This window comes from Pezoporus flaviventris, unplaced genomic scaffold (assembly GCF_033815535.1).
Source record: "Pezoporus flaviventris isolate CSIRO_AGI_PZ_B2104156 unplaced genomic scaffold, CSIRO_AGI_Pfla_v1 ptg000002l, whole genome shotgun sequence".
In the NCBI taxonomy this organism is placed as follows: Eukaryota; Metazoa; Chordata; class Aves; order Psittaciformes; family Psittacidae; genus Pezoporus; species Pezoporus flaviventris.
In genome coordinates this window covers 87,910,876-87,928,661 of record NW_026892550.1, presented here as the reverse complement: position 1 = coordinate 87,928,661, position 17,786 = coordinate 87,910,876, and the positions used below count along the sequence as shown (strand labels likewise).

Sequence of the window (17,786 nt, the reverse complement as noted above, 5' to 3'; positions counted from 1 at the left end):
TATTGCTTTAGCCCTGTATGTCGGCAAAACAAACCCTTTGCTCCACGCTTCTCTGGGTGGGAGGTGTACCTGTGTGACCCATGCTGCGCAGAGAACACCACTGGGAAGGACCCTGATGTACTGTTACGTACTGTTAGCCTGTTGCACCGCGGGAGCAGCTGCAAACTAGGTGAGCGCAGCTCTGCTTTCCGATGGGACCTTTTCCCACCCCTCGGTGGCGGCCAGACTTTTGAGGCGAGCCGGGATATGGAGGAACCCTGTGGTGAAAGGAATCCCCGGTCTTTGCGCTCGCTCTCCCCTAGAGCGACACTAACGCTGCGAGGCTGTCCTGCCACGTAGCTATGCCCTCATCCCTGCGTCTTCTCCTTTTCCACGCGGACGTTCATTGTTGTTCCAGCCCCCAGGCTCCGCTCGCAGGCAGGGCGAAGCGAGGGCCTGACGGCGGGCACCACTTCGGCCTCTCCGCGGGTCGCCCTCACGGGGGTGGCCGTTGGCTGACCCGGGCCGCGCAAGGGCCTTGGCCCCTCCCTTCCCTCCGCACAGCCACAGCCCCCGCCCAGCGGCGGAGAGGGGAGGGGCGGGCGCGCCCCCGCGCAGACGCGGACGGCGGGGCGGGGGCGCGCAGGTGGCGGGCGGTCTCGCTGCGCTCGCCGCCGCGGGACGGCCTCAGCCGGGGTTAGCGAGGGAGGGAGCGAGTGAGCGTTGGGCGGCAGGGACGGAGCTGCCGCCGCTTCCCACGTGAGGGGCCGTAGCTGCCAGCCCGGGCGAGCCTCGGTTCTCCGGGGCTCCCCTCCACCTCCCTGTCCGGGGGCCGAGCCGCTCACGGGCCCTGCTGTCCCTCACCCGTCCCGCGGCTGCGGGGAGGCAGCTAGCGCCGTGCCGCTGCCCCCGTGAATACTGCTCTCGGGGTGGGCGTGGGGAGGGAGGGGTACGGCGGCCTCCCGTCCCCGCGTGTCCCAGCCCCGCCGGCGGTGGATGCGCCCGGGAGGAGCCGCCGAGCCCGCCCAGCCCTTTCATCCCGCGGGGGGGACCCGGGGCGCCGCGATGACTTGACGCCGGGCCGCGGCGTGCCGTGCCGTGCCATGGAGGGGGTGACACGCTTCGTGGTGGCCTCAGCGGCCGCGGCGAGGTGGCGGCCGGCGCTGCCCGCCCTGTTGCCGCTGCTGCTCGCCGTGCCGGCGCTGCGGGGCTCGCCCGCCGCAGGTAAGGGAACAAAGAGGGCCTGCCGGGCCGCGGCAGGTGTGCCGGGGTGGAAGGGGGTGGTTGAGGTCCGCCGTCCCCGCATGCCGGTGTCTGTTGTCGGGGGTCGGCAGCGCCGCTAACAATGCGGCGGTGCCGCGGGCGGGCGGGGGCCGCTCGTGTGCGCGGCGCTGCTGGGGAGCTCCGCCAGAAAACGCGGGCATTGTTCGTGGCCGGGGCGGGGAGGGGGGGCTCGGACGCGGAACCCGTTATGTGCACCGAAGAAGAGCAGCAGCGGGGGTGGCTGGTGGCATTCCTCTACCACATCTCCCGGGGACCCCGTGTTCCCGGCGTGTGGGGTGCCCTGTGCGAGCCGGCGGTGCCCGGAGCGGGGTGCCCAGCGCCTGCGGCGTTTGGGGGTGCCTGGAGCGTTTGAGGGTGCCAAGTCTCAGTCGGTGGTGGCACCTGCGGGGTGCAGGGCAGCCGGGTTCGCTTTCGCCTTTCAAGTTGTGAAGAAGCATCAGAGCCCGTGGAAAGGCAGAGTGCTGCTTTCTGAGCGCTGCTGTGGTGTGACTGACGTGTGTGTGGAGAGAACTGTTGGGGCTTCAGAGGGAGTGTGTGTGTGTGTGTGTGCGCTTAGTACATACTTTAAAGCAGCCAGAAATCAGTGACCCCTTTTCCCTTCTTTTCTCTAGTGGCTTTAGACATCAAAATTAGTCTGTAGTTAAGCAGGCAGTTTAATCACAAAGATGTCTCCTTTGGTTCTGCCCCCATAGTACTTCTTGGTTTGTCTCTAATACTTAAAAAAAGAAAATGCAAGAACTGCCATTTCATAGAAAGAGATGATTTTGCTGTGACTCTAGGTTTTCTTTTTGATAGATCACAGGTATAAAGTAATACATTTTTGTCAGAGTCAGTAAATTGTTGGTAAGTGGAAAGCGGTGATAGGAACCTGCATTAACTGATTTAGTGAAGTGGACCAGCTAATGTTGGCTCTTTTACTTAAACAAGTGGCGATTATTGTTGGGTGCTTGAGAAGCCTTGGTGTTACAAAACGTGCTTATCTTATTAAAAATACTTTGTTTCTACTTCAGAAAGTAGCTTTCGTTTTTGGTGGCGACTGATTAGCTTTTCAGGGAATTTAGGCTCTGCTCCCTTCTTAGCAAGAGTTGTTCCATTTCTAGCCTATGTGACAGTCAGTAATTTCTAGTAAGCTTCAGAGATTCTTTTTCTTAAATAGAACATGCTTTGCATACAAATAGGAGAAGGCAAGGTGATAAGTTCATAAGTTGGAGACTTGTTCGAGCGTTTTTGCCTCTTTGAGTTTAATAGAATGGCTGGGTTTCTCTTTCTAGGTTTTCATAGGAAGTCAGTGAAGGCCTTTGTTTAATTGTTTGTCTCATATTTAGTAGTTCTTAATTAAACATTGTGGTGGATTTCTGTCAGCTTTCGTGTGATTGTTGTGCTTTCTTGTATAACTTAAGAACAGCAATAGAAATATTATGTAACCCTTCCAGTGTTTGTTCTGATGGAAGAGAGCACCCGGAGACAGCAGATCTTGCCCAAAGCAATGCTTTCTTGCTCAGTCTAGTGCAGGAGCCTTCAAGCTGTTTTGATTTGCGAGTCCTATAGCTTTCGCTTTCCATTGGGCATGTGAACTTTTGCATACTAAGAGCACACTTGCTCTTCAGAGGATGCTTTTGATAGACATCTCGGAAATGGTTCATTGATTGTAGAGATTTAAAGACGGCAGGTTGCAGAAAACAAGAATATTTTGTTCCTTTTAGGTTAAGGTGAAATGCTTTATTAAAAAGCATGACAGGATTCCAGTTTCTCATGTCTTGGGCCTATAGTGTTTAAAAAATTAGGATGCAGCCTTTATTCTTTTAGCCATGAAATGTTTTTATGATGGTTTGTAAGATGTGTGCTAGTCATAAGCAGTAGGCTTGGACAATATTCCCTTAATTGCCCCACAAATTTACAACTCCCTGAGTATTTCTGTTGGGTGCAGTTTGTTTGCTTTCCTTGGCATTTGGTCTTGACTTGTGTAGGAAGAGCAAGAACAAACTCCTACAACTTTGAGTTATGCAGAAGTCATCAAATAAGAGCAGAATCGCTGTTAGAGCCACTTGCTTGCAGTTGAAATAGCAAAGTGAATGTCAGTATTTAAGAAAATCAACTTGGGTTTTCGAATGCCTGATCCAGCTCCCACTGAAGTCACAAGTTGCTGAATCAGGGCTTCAGTTTCCACAGTTAAGCAGATGCTGAAGTCTGAGTATGTGGATAGGTTGCTGATGTGCCAAAGGTAGGTATATATTTGAGCACCTCTAAACTAGGGCTTTGGTCAGGCTCTGTGAATGTCTTATTGCTCAGCCCAGGCTGTGGTTTTGCTTTTGTTCCATTGCACAATCTGTGCAATTCCCTCACTGACAATCAGGAGGATTTATCTTGTCTCGCTGCATGTTTTTTCTAGGGAGTGTGGAGAGCTGTGAGCTGGACTCGGAAAAGTCTGCAAGTGGGTCTCCTCAGAGACTCGGGGACTAAAGACAACTTGTGGAGGTCAAGCAGGGAATCAGATGTATCTGCCTTATGGGACAGTTGCAGGATATTGTTTATTCAACTTAATTGCATGAATGTGTTGCAGACACTTGAGTTGGCATCGTGTCTCTTGTGGCCAGTTCAGCTTGTCAAGCTTGCTTCCAGTTCATTTTCACAGAAGACCCATATGGTTGGAGGATTCCCTTTAAGGCTGCTTTCTGTGCTGTGCTTGCTTTATTTGTCAGCCTCGTGTCTGCAAGCTAGACTTGTAGTCTTGCCAGAGGAAATGTGTTCTTTGTTTACATGTTCTTTCAAGAAGTTAGAATGCTAAACAAGCTAGTGGACAGTGCAGCTTTTTGTTCAGTTTTGACTGTTTTGTGAGTGACATGTGTTTTCTGTGAAGTAAGGTCTTTGATTTCTCAGGCAAGGCTGTGACTGGAAGGATAGCATGCCTTTAACAAAGTAGGGTTTAAGAATTTTGACTTGCCTTGGAAACGGATTTCAGGCACTGGACACATTAAAGAGCAGTGATTCTTGCTGCAGCGTGTATCTTTTCCAAGAGGTATGGTGAGATGATGCTTGTGTTAAATGGCAGATTCTGACAACCCAGTTCTTACTTTTCAATTCATCGTGTGTGTGTGGGAGGGTTGCTTGGGAGAGGAGTGAAGCAGAGTAGACTTCTTAATACAGTTTCACTTCAACTGTGGGAGACATGGCTTTCCTTCATTAGAAAGTAAATCTGTTTATGGTTGATGTCCTAGACTACCGTGAGTCTCCAGCCTTGCCCATTGTGGTGTACAGTATGAATTGCAGTAATTGCGTAAGAGTTATTATGGATGATGTCCTTTACTACTGGTGTCTCTCCAGCCTGGCCCATTGTGGCTTACAGTACGAGTAACAATGATTGTGCAAGAGTTATTAAACAGAGTGTGTTGTGGGAACCTATGTCCTTATGTATATGTAAAGAGCCATGAGGAAATAGTGTCTTAGAACCCCAAAGTTAAGTCAAATGGTAGCATTAAATGAACAATGCAGACTTAATTTCTTTTGTGACTCATGTAGAAGCACCACATTTTCACGGAGTCCTTGTCAGTATGGCCAGTTTTGCACTCAGGAGTTACTTGATGCGATCCCTTTAAAAGTCGTATATTTCTGTGCTTTTCTTTAGGGGTTGCTAAACTCACATGAGCTCAGTAACAGGTTTGATTGACACTCCCTGTATGTGCTGTATTTTCAGCTGTTGATGTTACTGGAGACAGCTGTTTTGGAAGACTAGGGGAAAACTCTTTCATAAGAGCAGTGGATTAGTGGTGTCTTTTTCCTAATGCATGAGATAGGGAAGAGAGAGAACTGATCATCAGTGCTTACATCGCTGATTACATCAATGTAATTAATGGCAGGTAAAATGAACAGGGTAGACACTGGAAATGGTAGACTGAGCTGATTGTGCTAGCTGTCATTAAAGCTGCAATATGTTCTAAAATGCTTGTAAGGTATATTATTGCTTTGCAGTGGCATTGAGAACAAACTTTACTATTTCATCTGAAATTTTATGATGTGTACATTTTGCTGTGGGCTGAAGCTTTTTGGTTTTGCTTTGTGAAACGTCAGTTGAAAGAGTTCAGCTACTTCTGGTGTTAAGGCAAGAGGAAAACAATGGTTACTGCTTTGAGTTCTGCCAGCTTCTTTTCTGAACAACTTTAATACCCGTATGCTTTAGAGCATGCAGTTAAACTTTGGCAGATTGTGCCTGCTCTGAAGGGGATGTTTTCTCCACTGCTGCTTTGAAAAGGATTATTTTTTTCAAAAGCTTGTAGCAACCGAATTTAGGCACATAATGTGATAGAGATGGTGCTTTTTTCTTTTTTTTTTGTCTGCTAAAACTTCGATGTAGCCTATTGTCATGGAACCTTACCTACCTATTGATACTGACCTATTGTACTAAATATGCTTCCCGTAACCCAAAGTGATATGTGAAAGATTTGACTTCCCTGTGAAAGTCTGTCTAAACTGCTCCAGAAGTGGGACTGGGTTGAGCTTTAGGACTGAGAACTAGCACCTGTCTACCTTGTTCCTAAAGGTGTGTCTGTGCCATGTAATAGAGTGCTTTACTTTCTTTAGGGAAACGTGGGCATCTGCCTTGTGATGTGGTGGTGTTGATTGCATTAGGCCCAAGAGAGAAATCAGAAAAGGCTTTTAAAAAGACCCAGAATGGGACTCGGATTTTAGTTAAGCAGCAGGCGTAAGGGAAGGCCCTATGGGTCTATTCCAGTCACTGTTCTGCTCATTGACGAGATGCATGCAGAAACCTGGAAGTTGTAGGAGTAGGAGGGGGTGAGACACACAAATTACAAGAGGGTTTATGAGAAGGAGACTGGAAATTGCAGGGCACAAGGGCTAGGAGGCAAGACATTAGGTCAGGGAAATAGATCTGTGGATGAAGGAAACTGCAATGCAGAAATAAACCTTGAGGAAATAAGCAGTGCTGCCTGGTAAGAGTAAGCGTGCTGGGAAACATAGATGGACTTGGTTTGAAAAAGGAAAATAAACCTCCAAAAAAGGGTGCTGAAAGAAGGAATCAGAAGCAGGGAAGATAAGGGACTGTGACCAGACTTGAAGAGATGTAGCTAAAAGCATGAAGCTTGGAATTTAGGGAAGGGGAAGCATGGGCATGTTGTTCTGGAACACTTTCTCCAGAATTCTGCACAGAACCTGGAGCTTCGTAGTGTTGGCCCTTTTCTCCTCTCAGCCGGGAGCATGATAATCTTCTGCTTCTCCGTGAACATTGCATGAATGTGTGTGTTTCAGCTTTGTGACAGCAGTGTTTTTCAGAGTTTGTTTTAAAAACTGGAAGATTTCCTCCACAGAAATTGTAGCAGCATATGAAGACTGCAAAGGCAAAAATTGGCAAGTTGAAAATACTGACATTATAATAAGCTGTACAATTTTAAACTACTTCTGTACCAGAACTTATAGGCACAGCTATACACACATGATCACATAGTGTATACCCATATAGATAATATTTATAGGTGTATAGGCACCTGCATATAAATATCTGTACATACACGTACCCCACACATAGATCCTCATTGTGTTCAATGTGCAAAACTGATCCTGCTCTGGGGAGGAATGGGTGTTGGATAGCAAATGAAGTTATCTATAGGACTCTTGCTCCTTTTGTAGCAGATGTTCAAAGGTGTGAAATGAATGAGGTGAGGGACAGGGAAGTTTGAATAAAGGTTTCACTGTTAATGTAATTAAATGCTGTCCTAGACAATTGAATTATGTTGCTCTTGCAGAGTTTCAGTGATGTGAGCAAGTTCCTTAAACCAAGCTTCCCACAGGTGGTCACTAGCTGTGTGTTCCTCATTTACTGGACTTGAGGCCTCTGGGATCTGTATTGCAGAAATGCTGAGTGCTTGCAGCTGCCAAAGAAGTCAAGGGGAACTGTTCCTGAATAGATCTTGTGTCTGTAACTCTAAATACTCATTAATATTTCAAATTAGGCACTCAGAATTTGACCTTGTTTCTTAGTTTTACTGTTGGTAAGATGTAATTTCTTAGATGTAATTCCTTATTTCCAAAATGGCACGGAATGTTCAGATTTAGTAACAGAGAGCAGAAGAGTTCATCAGAAAGCCAGAGACTTTTGTCTTTAGAATGATAAAGATCCAGTGTATGATAAAACAGTGTACTGAACTTGAATCCACAGAAATGTAAGAAGTAAACTATTTGTAAGCAATGAGTAACAGCTGGTGGTGTAACAGTACACACCATATTAAGACTATTCTATTGAGAGTTAAGTAGCCTTAGAGATGGAAAGGCATAGTATGCTGTGTCAAGGTGTAGTAGGATTTTTTTGTTTTGCTTTTTAAACTAAATTATCATAAAAAGAACTCTTGTAGTTGCTTATGTTTGTTGCTCACTTTCAATTCTAGCAGTTTCAGCAGTTTCAGCCTATATTCCCTACTTGCTTGTTCTTCACACGCAAATCGTTTTCTAGTCCTTTTAGTCTTCTTCCATTCTCCCCTCTGATTTAAACAGGCTGCTTTTCTATGAATCAATTCCCTGTATGGAATTTTGAATTGGCTTTAGTTATCTGGTCAAGGCAGTGTATCTGGTCTTGTGGCTTGAAGTAGATGGAAGAGGCTAAAATTCAATAGCAAGTGAGAGGGGGAGAGGGGGGAAGAGAGAGGAATGCTGGAAACATAGTAAAACAAGGGCTTGAAAATCTAAATGCTTTTCAGTGCATGATAGTATACTGAAGAGGCTGAAAACCTGCACAGTGGTTAGGATGGGGAATAGCTAATGCTGAATAGAGGGACCTGGTGTTTATCGTGGATCACGGAAAGAAAGTCAGCAGCATCTTACGGGTTATGGTCTTTGGCATATCCTGTGTAATAACTTGTTCATTCTCTTCAGCGGTGGAAGAGCTCCAGCTGGAATGCTGTGTCTACTGTGGGACCTTGTCCTTCAAGGAAAAGAAAGGCTACTGGAGACAGTTCACATCACAGAAGTATTGATGTTGCCAAATCTGGAACAAACCCCCCCCCCCACAGTCCCAAAGCCTGGCAGGTGTACAGGACTTTATTCAGGCATACAACAGATAAATACAAAGAAGTGTAATAAGCTGTTGTTTATGTCAAGTAGGAAAGCAAGTAAAAGACTTGAATTGCAGTGAACAGGGCAAGTTTTCTAACTGCTGATCTTTATAATGCTGGGATAATGAAGACCTGAAAGATGTACATGGTTTGAGGCAGTAATTAAAAAAAAAAAAGAGTTGAAAGAATAGCTTGTATAATGATCTAACAGAAGTGGATTGCAACAGTGATTCACAGTGTGAGAAAGGATGGAGTAGATGACCTCCTGAAATATTTTTCAATTCTGTATTTGTGAGATTCTATAAAAAATGTAATTTATGTGCAGACTACAACATTGGGGCCCGTATCTGTTCATTATTGAAAACTTTGGTATGCTCTTCAGGTGGAGAAACAATCTGTGATTGTATAGTTAAGTACTCTATCATAATGTTTATGCAGAGAAAAGCTGAATTAGGATTTCATATGATACTTCCTAACTTCTGAATGATTGATTTTAGGCTTAAAGGTTTTGTAAAGTTTCAAAGAATATTTTATAATCCTTGCTATATTGACTTTATCCTTAGTAATAAGGGACAGGAGGAACACACTAATTTTTGAAGTTGTGCAAATTCAGTTTCTTAAGTATTTTATAATACTGCATAGATTATCACTGAGAGGACAGGCACATATAAATGGTGAGGATGTGGCTGTCTGTCTGTCTTTTCTTTATTCATTAACTGAATCATTAGCATCTGTATTTCCAGCTAGTGGGATGGAAAGAGAGGAAGCGTTAATGGTCAAAACACTTCATTGATATAACTATGTATAATTGGGCAAGCTGGGAACTTGTTTTTCTTGGCACAGAATTTAGGATTTATCCTTGCCCTTAGCAAAGGGAGAGTTGGTGGAAAGAAGTGGCCCTAAGTGACGCAAGATAACTGTGAGACTAAGCATTAAATAGCCCAAGACCATACCTTTTAATTGCATGTGTTGTATGTACTCATGGCTGGTGCATCACATGGACAGGGGTCTGTGTTGAAGGGAGAAAGCAAAGCTTCTGTTCCTCAGTATCTGAGAGGCTGTCAGTGCGTGCCCCACCAGGTGACTGGGAAGTGACTGAGTTTCCTGACTGGAGTGGAAACTGCAGGGAGAGCAGCACAGATGTCCTGGCCAGAGCTGTGTGCTTGCTGCTTAGGTGTGCGCAGTTCTGAGCTCTGCAGCAAGTGTGTCCTGACAAACCTTTTCTGGACAGTTAAGATAACAGGCAGCTGTCTTTGTGCCCTTTATCTGAAATTGGTTAGTATGGCAGGGTGAGAGAGGATCTTTGATTAAGTAGGATACTGAAATAAGAAATAGCAAAGATAATGCTAGGGACCAGGGTTACTTTAGGAGTGTTTGAAATCGGGAATATGGATTTAGGGTATTGATGGTGGAAGGCTTAGTTGTGAAGTGCTGTGGTAAGAAGCGGGCTGCTTGATATTGGTAAGTTGGAGGTTTTCATGGCTTCCTTGTATGTTGACTAGAGCATCCTCACTTTAGAGCTTGCCCTATGGCTGTGCAGAAGAAACTGAGGCGCTTCCGTGAGGCATTTTCTAAGAGAAAGTAGCCTCAGGTTTGGTAGAGAAAACTTGGTACCTGCTAAGATATATTTGAGAACTGCAAATACACCTGAAAATAAATGGTCACATAGGACAGGTAGGCAATACAGGTGAGGATGTTTTTTCTTAAATAGTATTTGATAGAATTTACAGATTTTGTTTTCAGCCAATTTTTTCTTAATTCACACCATATTGGACAGAATTTCCAATTGAGTGTTCATACTGAATAAGAAAAATTAAACTGGTGTGATTTCAGTGAGGATTCTCTGTTTGTTTGCTCCCAAGCCAGTAGTGCGTGGAACTAGTTTGTGGATATAAAGTGCAAGTAAAAATTCTGTCCTAATTTAAAGGCAATTGTTTGATACTGGAGGGTGGTGCAGGGAGTGTTTATTCTCCTTCTAGTTGGGTGTGAACTTGATTAGATGTTAAGCCTGTATCACCTTTTCTTGTGGCCCGTAATTCTGTTGTAAATAAATTCCCCATTGTGTATGCAGCTTCCAGTGAGCAGTGCTCAACCACAGAGCCACAATGATTTAATTCAACATTATTTGGAGACAAAGCTTTATGTACCAGACCCCTCTGGGCTAATACTGCTTTACTTTGTGAATAGAAGAAAGATGATTGTTCATCAGTTATGCTGAGTTCTGATTAGGTAACTTCTCGAATGGATATCTGTATTTAAAACTGCAGCTACTGCTGAACTGGAGCTAACGTGGGTGATATGTTGGGACAGAAATTGCATGTCCCAGAACGAAATCCTGATCTAGAGCGAAAGTCTGGCTTGAAGATGTTTTCAATTAGAAGCTGTCAGTGACCTTACTTCCTGTCCTTATGCTGAAAGATGAAACAGATTTGGGCTTCCAGCCATTGACATTCAATTTTCAGAAGATGTAATCTGTTCCACTCAGAAAGAACAAAAAAGAAAGAAAGTTTTTCCTTTATATTTCCAGAGAGTGTGGGCTTGTTATAGTAACTTGGCAAGAAAAAATGCGTTAATGCTTATCAATAAAGTAATCAGTGTTTTGTCAAGAAATATTATATCAAGTATTAGTAAGAGCAAGGAAGTATCAAGGAAATAATTTGTGTTAGTCAGTTCGTTTTGTTAGCTTCCATGAGTAGTTACTTTGCTACTTCTACTGCAGCCATGTTCTTAAAACCATAAAAGTTGTCAGAAGGGTTAGGATAGCTGAGGAATGTGAAATGAATGTAAATTCATTTTGCCTCATTTTAAATTGACTGGATTCCAAGCAGACAGTGTCCCTTGAAAGTATAATCTTCTTAAAATCCTGGGAGCATTAGAAACAAAACCAAACATAGTTTCTGTACTAGACTATTAATTCTTATGATTCTTAGTATGTACTGCTGCTGTTTGCTGTGTGTAAAGTTTGTTGAGGTCAGGTGAAGACAGTTCTAGAAGTCTTGAGGGTTTTTTTTTTCCCCCAGATTTACTGTAATAAACATTCAAGTTAGTTGCTTTTATGTATTTTTTTGAGTGAGCCAAAGCCATCATTAAAACATTCTACTGATATGTGAGATTGTACTGACAGTTTGGAATAACTGTGTTATTTTATATTTGGAAATTCTGTTCTTGAAGAACAGAATGCAACTGTATGTTGTATCGTTTATTCAGTACAGGCATCCATGACATTTAAGTAAGATACTTCAGAAGTGCAGGTCAGTTCTTTCCCTCATTCCTAAATAATATGAACCGTGAAGGTCTCATCTAGAACTTGTTCTCTATAAATCATAGAAGAGTTAGGGTTGAAAAGGACCTGAAGATCGAATTACAACCACCCCACCATGATGTTAGATCACATTTACAGACTTATAATTTCTAGATACTTGTAAAAGCAGAAAACCAGATAATTTTTACATCTTCCAAATGCAGGTGAAAGAGTTAATATGCTTTGTGAAGAAAAGTATTTTGATTTGAGTGAATGCTTCAAGCTCCTACTTCTGCTTCTCATACATCAGAGGTTACATTTCTGATGAATTAGTGGACTTGGGTTTTATGAAAACATACTTTACAATATGGAGTGAAAGCAATAAATTAATTAAAATCATAGACGTTGTGATTCTTCTGTATGTCTAAGATCAATCCTTGAGGATGGAATTATTCAGAAGAGGACAGGTGAAAAGCACAGGTGCATGGTAAATATAGTTTGTCATAGGCAGTCAAAGCAACCACCCTAACAGCAAGTGTTTGTGGAGCATGCATGTAGGCTGAGGCATGTAGTACTGGTATGTGCTTGTAGTGCATTAATGTGTGTGCTTTGGTTCGGTTCCCCCCTCCCTTCAGTTTTGAGAGAAAACTAAATGTGATTGTTTTTCATGTTTGAAGAGTGCATAAAGAGTTGAAGACTGTGCAGGTTTGACTGTATGGACTGAAGTTCTGTTGTGCTCAGCTTTGGAGGTACAATATACAGTAATTTAATACCAGTTTACTCTGGTAATTCTACACCACCTCCCTGAAGTGTTTCTTTTATTCTAATGTAAAGGAACATAAGTACAGTCTGTCAGCCAGAAAGCAGTAGAATAGGGAGCTATGGGAAGTTTACAAAATGGGGAACCCAAATGATCAAAGCTCTCATTAGACTAGCTATCTTTATAACCTGTGGCATTTTTATTGTGTTAACTTTTGTATAGTTATCTTACCTGGAAACTTTGTAAGGTCATAAGCTTGTTGATGCTTCCTGAATTGTTGCTGCAGTGTAAGAGAAATAGCATTACTGCATCCTTTCTAACTTCTGAGACTGGATTCCTTGCTGCTTCAAGTATGTTGAAGGTAAAACTATTGAGTTTCATCCTGTTTCTGCAGGTTGAAAGAATTCAGAGCTTTTAAATTGCAGCTCTCTAAGCTAGGTGGAAAATACTGAAATGGCAGTTTTGTTTGAAACCTATATATTTAAAAATAATGTTTGGGGTTTTCTTTTGCTGATTTGCTTTCATAAAAGAATATCCAAGGTAAGTAAATCAAAGCCATTGTGATACGTTATTAAAAATAAAGGCCTTATATGTCTCATAAATAAACTGTTCGTAGTCTTTTGGGGAAACAGGTTTGTTTTTTCTCAATGTACAGTTTTGTGTTTGTTTTTTTTGGGGGGGTTGTGATTTGTGGTTTTTTTTATTTGAGAAGTTGAAAAGAGCATAGTAAGTGTAATTTTTAATTTTTTTTATTAAGCACTTGTGTTCATGCAGAAATTGTTCAGTGATTGTGTAGTTGTGTTAGAGTATCATGACTTGTGGTGATGTAGTCTCTGACAGTCACATCAATAGCCTGTTTTCCATCCAGAAAAAAGTCTTGCAGACTTATTCATAGCATTCTCTGTTAGAGTTTATGCTCTATTGATTGAAGCAATCAATTTCTGTATTAAACAAGTAAATCCGCCAGTTTTTCTTTTGTTTTTACACATTACAGTGATACCAGGTAATAAAGGGTTAACATTGTGCCTGCTTGCTTAAGCAGTCGCTGTGCTTGGTGAAGCAGAATTGTAAGAGTTACAGCTGCTAGGCAGAATTGTAATAGATAAGATTCATAACTTAAGGTTTAAGACATTCTTGTTTAAATGGTATCTTTAGAAAGAAAAGGAACAAAAGATAGCCAGAGTAACAAAATTTGCAAACGTGACAAGTTTCTGCTTTAAGATACATAAAACCGGCTTGTACCGAACCTGAGGTTTGGATAAGAGCCGAAACCCTATTGAGTCTGCATGAAAGCAAGAGGTTACTCGTGATGAAGAGGAACTACAAGCATTCATCCTCACGACCCCCTAATGACCACCACCAGGAGGCACTGCGCAGGCGCACCAATGGGACAAATGCCGGAAAACTAATTATAATACTAGACGGGAATAGGTTTTGCACATGTATTAGGCGTGATGCAATCTCATGTTTGGGTAATCATTATATGTAATATAAACGAACTGAGTGGCGAAGGGGGACACACATGTTTTTGGAGGAGCAATCCCCATGCGCCTCAGCACTGAATAAAGCATACCTACTTTACAACTCCAACGAGTTGTGGAGTCAGTCCGTGTATCAACAGCAGTTGTTATGTATATTGAATCAGAAAAGACACAATAATAGTCAAAGGTAGTCTTTTGAGTTCATTCTTGTTTCATATCAATGTTTTGTGTTTGTCTGGAATGTTGAATTACCGTAATATATACACCTCTTCAAATAGAGGCACAAGGCCAAGAGGTTTCACTTCACAAATATGATAGCATGGTTTCTTTTATCCAATATAGTAAATTTCAAATAATTTTCTTCCTCTTTTTTTTACCTCTTGGAAGAAAATCCTTTTATGAGATTCCCTCATCCCTCCCCCCCCCCCCCCCCCCCCCCCCCCAACAAATTTTATCAGCATTTTCTTCTGTGCTTTCCCAGTGCTCCTCTTATTTTCTTCTGTAGAACCTATATTCTGCCCTCTTTGCTGTGTCTCTGCCTTAGAGTGAAAGTTGCAGTGAGTTCCATCTTACCTCCTGTTGAAAACCGGGAAAAAAGTGACCCAATTCCAGCTTTTGTTGGCTTTGCATTCTTTATACGTACAAGCTCTTAAGGAGAAAAGTAAAACTTGTTAGGCATGGGTGGGGTTTTCTCTTGTTGGAGAAGACTTGGAAAAATGGGAGGAGAAACAAAGCAGGAGTGCAGTCTCTTGCCAGGCGTGAATGATTTTTCCCTCTTACGAAGCTGTGACTCCGTTATTCTGTGCAAGGGAAAAATCCAATTTAAGATGTTTCTGTTACTTCTCTCCTAGCTTGTCATTTTGACTTTTGGGGTTGTTATATGGGCTGTATTTTTAACAAGTACTTTATTGGGACGTTTTTGCTGTTTTGGTTTTGTTTTGTGTTTTCTCCTTTAAATGGAATAGTTCTTGAAACCCTAACTTGGAGCACAGTCATGCAAACAATAGGATTGGCACCTCTGGAGCACAGAAATGAGTATCTGGGGACATAAGGGAGTGGCAAGAACCTTTCAAAACACAGCTGCCACTGACAGAATGGCACCACAGCTCTATTTTACTCTGAAATGGGTTTGTTAAGGAGCAACTGGATTAAAATTTGCTTGATCTTAAATAGCCTCTGCTATTGAGAAACCTTTATTTTAACAGCAAGTTCTTTCTCATTTGATCTCCATTACTTCTGGTAATTTTTATATGACTGTTGCTCTTTCTGGAAGTTTTATCACTGAAAGAAAATAGGATCTTTGTATTTTTAAGTAGATCAACTCGGAGTACATAGTCAAATCTTTTTCTCAGAGGGAGTATTCATATGAGTGATTGAATTGAAATGTCTCCTTGGTCCTCAGTAGTATTATACTTTTTATAGAAAGTTTAAGCTCCATAATTTGTCTAGATCAAGAATTTTCACTCTTATAACTGACATGTTAAAAGAACAATTTAGTAGGTGCCTACATCCTTCTTTACAGTTGGTAACTTCTGCTTTAGGACTCGCTTCAGCACTTGCCCTAGCATCAAAAGTATTTACTGTTCAGTCCCCATGTGAGCACTTCAGTTCCTTTCTTCACACAGTTTCTGCATATGCTCTCCCTGTGAAGCCTTACTAGCCCCAAAGCTTTGCCAGCACGTTAGGCTTCCCTCCATCTGCTTGCTTCCCTGTGCAACAGCCACTGCTCTTCCTTTGTGGTCCCAGAGGACTAGCCGGGGTACTAGTTAAACAAATGCTGCTGTTGCATTTTTCGTGCTCTTCTATTTCTGTATGCTATATCAAATAGAAAACCACCTGGTAGTTACACCTGTATTACCGCAAGTGCAAATCAGGCCCTTACTTTAAATTTATTCCAGTCTAACAAGCCGTGTTTGTTTGTAGGGCAGCAAGTGCATCCTTGGGCAGTCTGAGGTTAATGCACAAATACATGTTTAGAAGTGTCCGAGGTTTTCACTTTGAAAGATAGGCTGTCCAGGACCATGTGAAAAGCAAAAAAATCTGGGGAGTTTAAATTTAAGTGGCCCAATATGAGATGGAAAATGCCTAGCACCTGACTGAAATCAGGTTGTAAAGTATCTATGATACATCGTGCTGTCTACCTACTGAGTTCCTGCTTTAGATGTTTTCTGTATTATGTGAGGGTGAGCAAGGTCCCAACTAATAGGCTTCAGCATTAAGTAGCTATTGGGAATAGTTATTGTCTTGCCTGATTCAGTGTTAGCAAGTGAGAGACAGAATTTGAAAACAGTGTCATGGAGATAATACTTTGTAGTGAGTGCACTCAGCGATTCCAGTAGACTTTTGCAAAGTTTTGTGAGTGTGAACTTGCGCGTGGCTGCTGCTGATGGCAGCTTTACTGACAGCAGAAGAGCTAAGTTAGTGGTGTTGGGTTCCATTGGCTTAATGGTTTGCCCTCCAGAGCAGGAGGGGCAGCAGCGATGTTGACAAGCAGCGTGGTACGTGTCAGTTCTCAGCCCCTTCTGAGGAGAAAGTGGGCATAGGCTATCTAATGCGCTGTACAGTAGAAAATGCAGGAGTCTTCCTGAATGTTGAGGCATTGTGGAGGATTGGGAGCAGAAAAGAATACTGAAATATTGTGGAGAAAAATATAAGCAAACATGTTTCTTATTATGGAGTAAATGGCTGTGTTTTTATTTTTGTCTTGGTCTTTTTAAAGCCAAGTGATACTCAACTGAGTATTTCTTTGTCTGTTGGCTTAATGATGTAACAGTGTCTTGGGGAGAGGAAACCTCACCAGGGAGAAACTAATAAAAGTGAGTCATTGAGGCTGTGCATATTGTAGGTCACTTTAGGGAGACTCTGTTTTTCCAATCTTGTATAGAACTGGAAGTGTTACCCTTGTGGGATTTTTAATTATGATTAAAGTATCACATGGCTATGAAGCATTAAAAATTCTAAAGCATCTCTGGGACTGAATTAAAAAGTCAGTGTTGCAGTTCTCAGTGGTACTTTAAATGGAGGATGACTTTTTTGCCAGAATAGGCTTTCATTGAAAAACAGACGTGCTGAAATCTCCCTGCATAATGGTGTAAAAGCTGTAGACCTTTTGCTGCTTTGTGTAGTTAACTTCAATAATAAAATATTGCACTGCCATTAAGAACTAATGTAGGAACATTTTCCAGAAGTATGTATTTCAACATAAAATGTTAGTTGTATTTTACTTCACGCTGGTAGTTATCATGGGTTCTGTAATTATTTGAGAATCGATAACAGGTGTGTTTTTCTGGCTGTCCTGTCTAGCAGTATAATGGTCTTTGAGATTCTCGGAGAAATGTGAAGATCTGTCATGATCCTGCCTGTAACAGACTTAGGCTCTAATTAGGGTTGGTTTATGTAAACTGGTTTGGGAACTGACAAGTTCTCCATTTCCTAATCCTTTGCGGCCGGGGAGGGGGGGTGGGGGTGGGGGTGGTGGAGAGGCAGAGAATCCAACCCAAGAGGCTCAAGGGCACCATACAAATCTGAACTTGCTGACATTTTAAATAAAACTACAAGTGCTGGAAATGCCAGGATTCATTAGATTTTATTACTAAATAGGTTTTTTTGGTATTAGATTGACTTTACCAGAAGCTTCTCTACAGGAAACACCAACTTTTCTGTAAAGCGGTGCTCTATTGAGCATTTGGACTTTCGTAGCTTCATTATTTGTATCCCCTGCGTGTTCCCATATCTGTGTTGTAGGCATATTGGTATGTGACTTGTATCTGAAGATGATGTAAGGACTTCCATGTAAGCTTATTACTCTTCTGTAAGGAAACTGTGGAGCAAGCTTGATGTGAAGTGCTTTTCACTTGTCATCAGTCACTAAGTGACAGAGCAGACATGAAACTGAAGATCCTTTGCCATTTCCCAGATATTTGATAGAAAACTGGTGTGTATCAGTAGCTTGTGGTTTAATATATAGGTTTTCTTGTTCCTAG

At 42.5% G+C, this 17,786-nt stretch overlaps 1 protein-coding gene across 6 annotated transcripts in view; it reads left to right on the top strand.

The window, feature by feature from the left end:
- Window positions 1-611: 611 nt before the first annotated feature.
- KIAA1549 (KIAA1549 ortholog) overlaps window positions 612-17,786 on the top strand; it is a 147,424-nt gene continuing 130,249 nt past the window's right edge. For all 6 annotated transcript variants that reach the window (XR_009741793.1, XM_061444954.1, XM_061444952.1 and 3 more), the window contains exon 1: window positions 612-1,203. Coding sequence is in view for 5 of the 6 variants with exons in the window: in XM_061444954.1 (XP_061300938.1) it covers window positions 1,083-1,203 (121 nt within the window). In the remaining variant the exon portion in view is untranslated. The remainder of the gene's footprint in view (window positions 1,204-17,786) is intronic.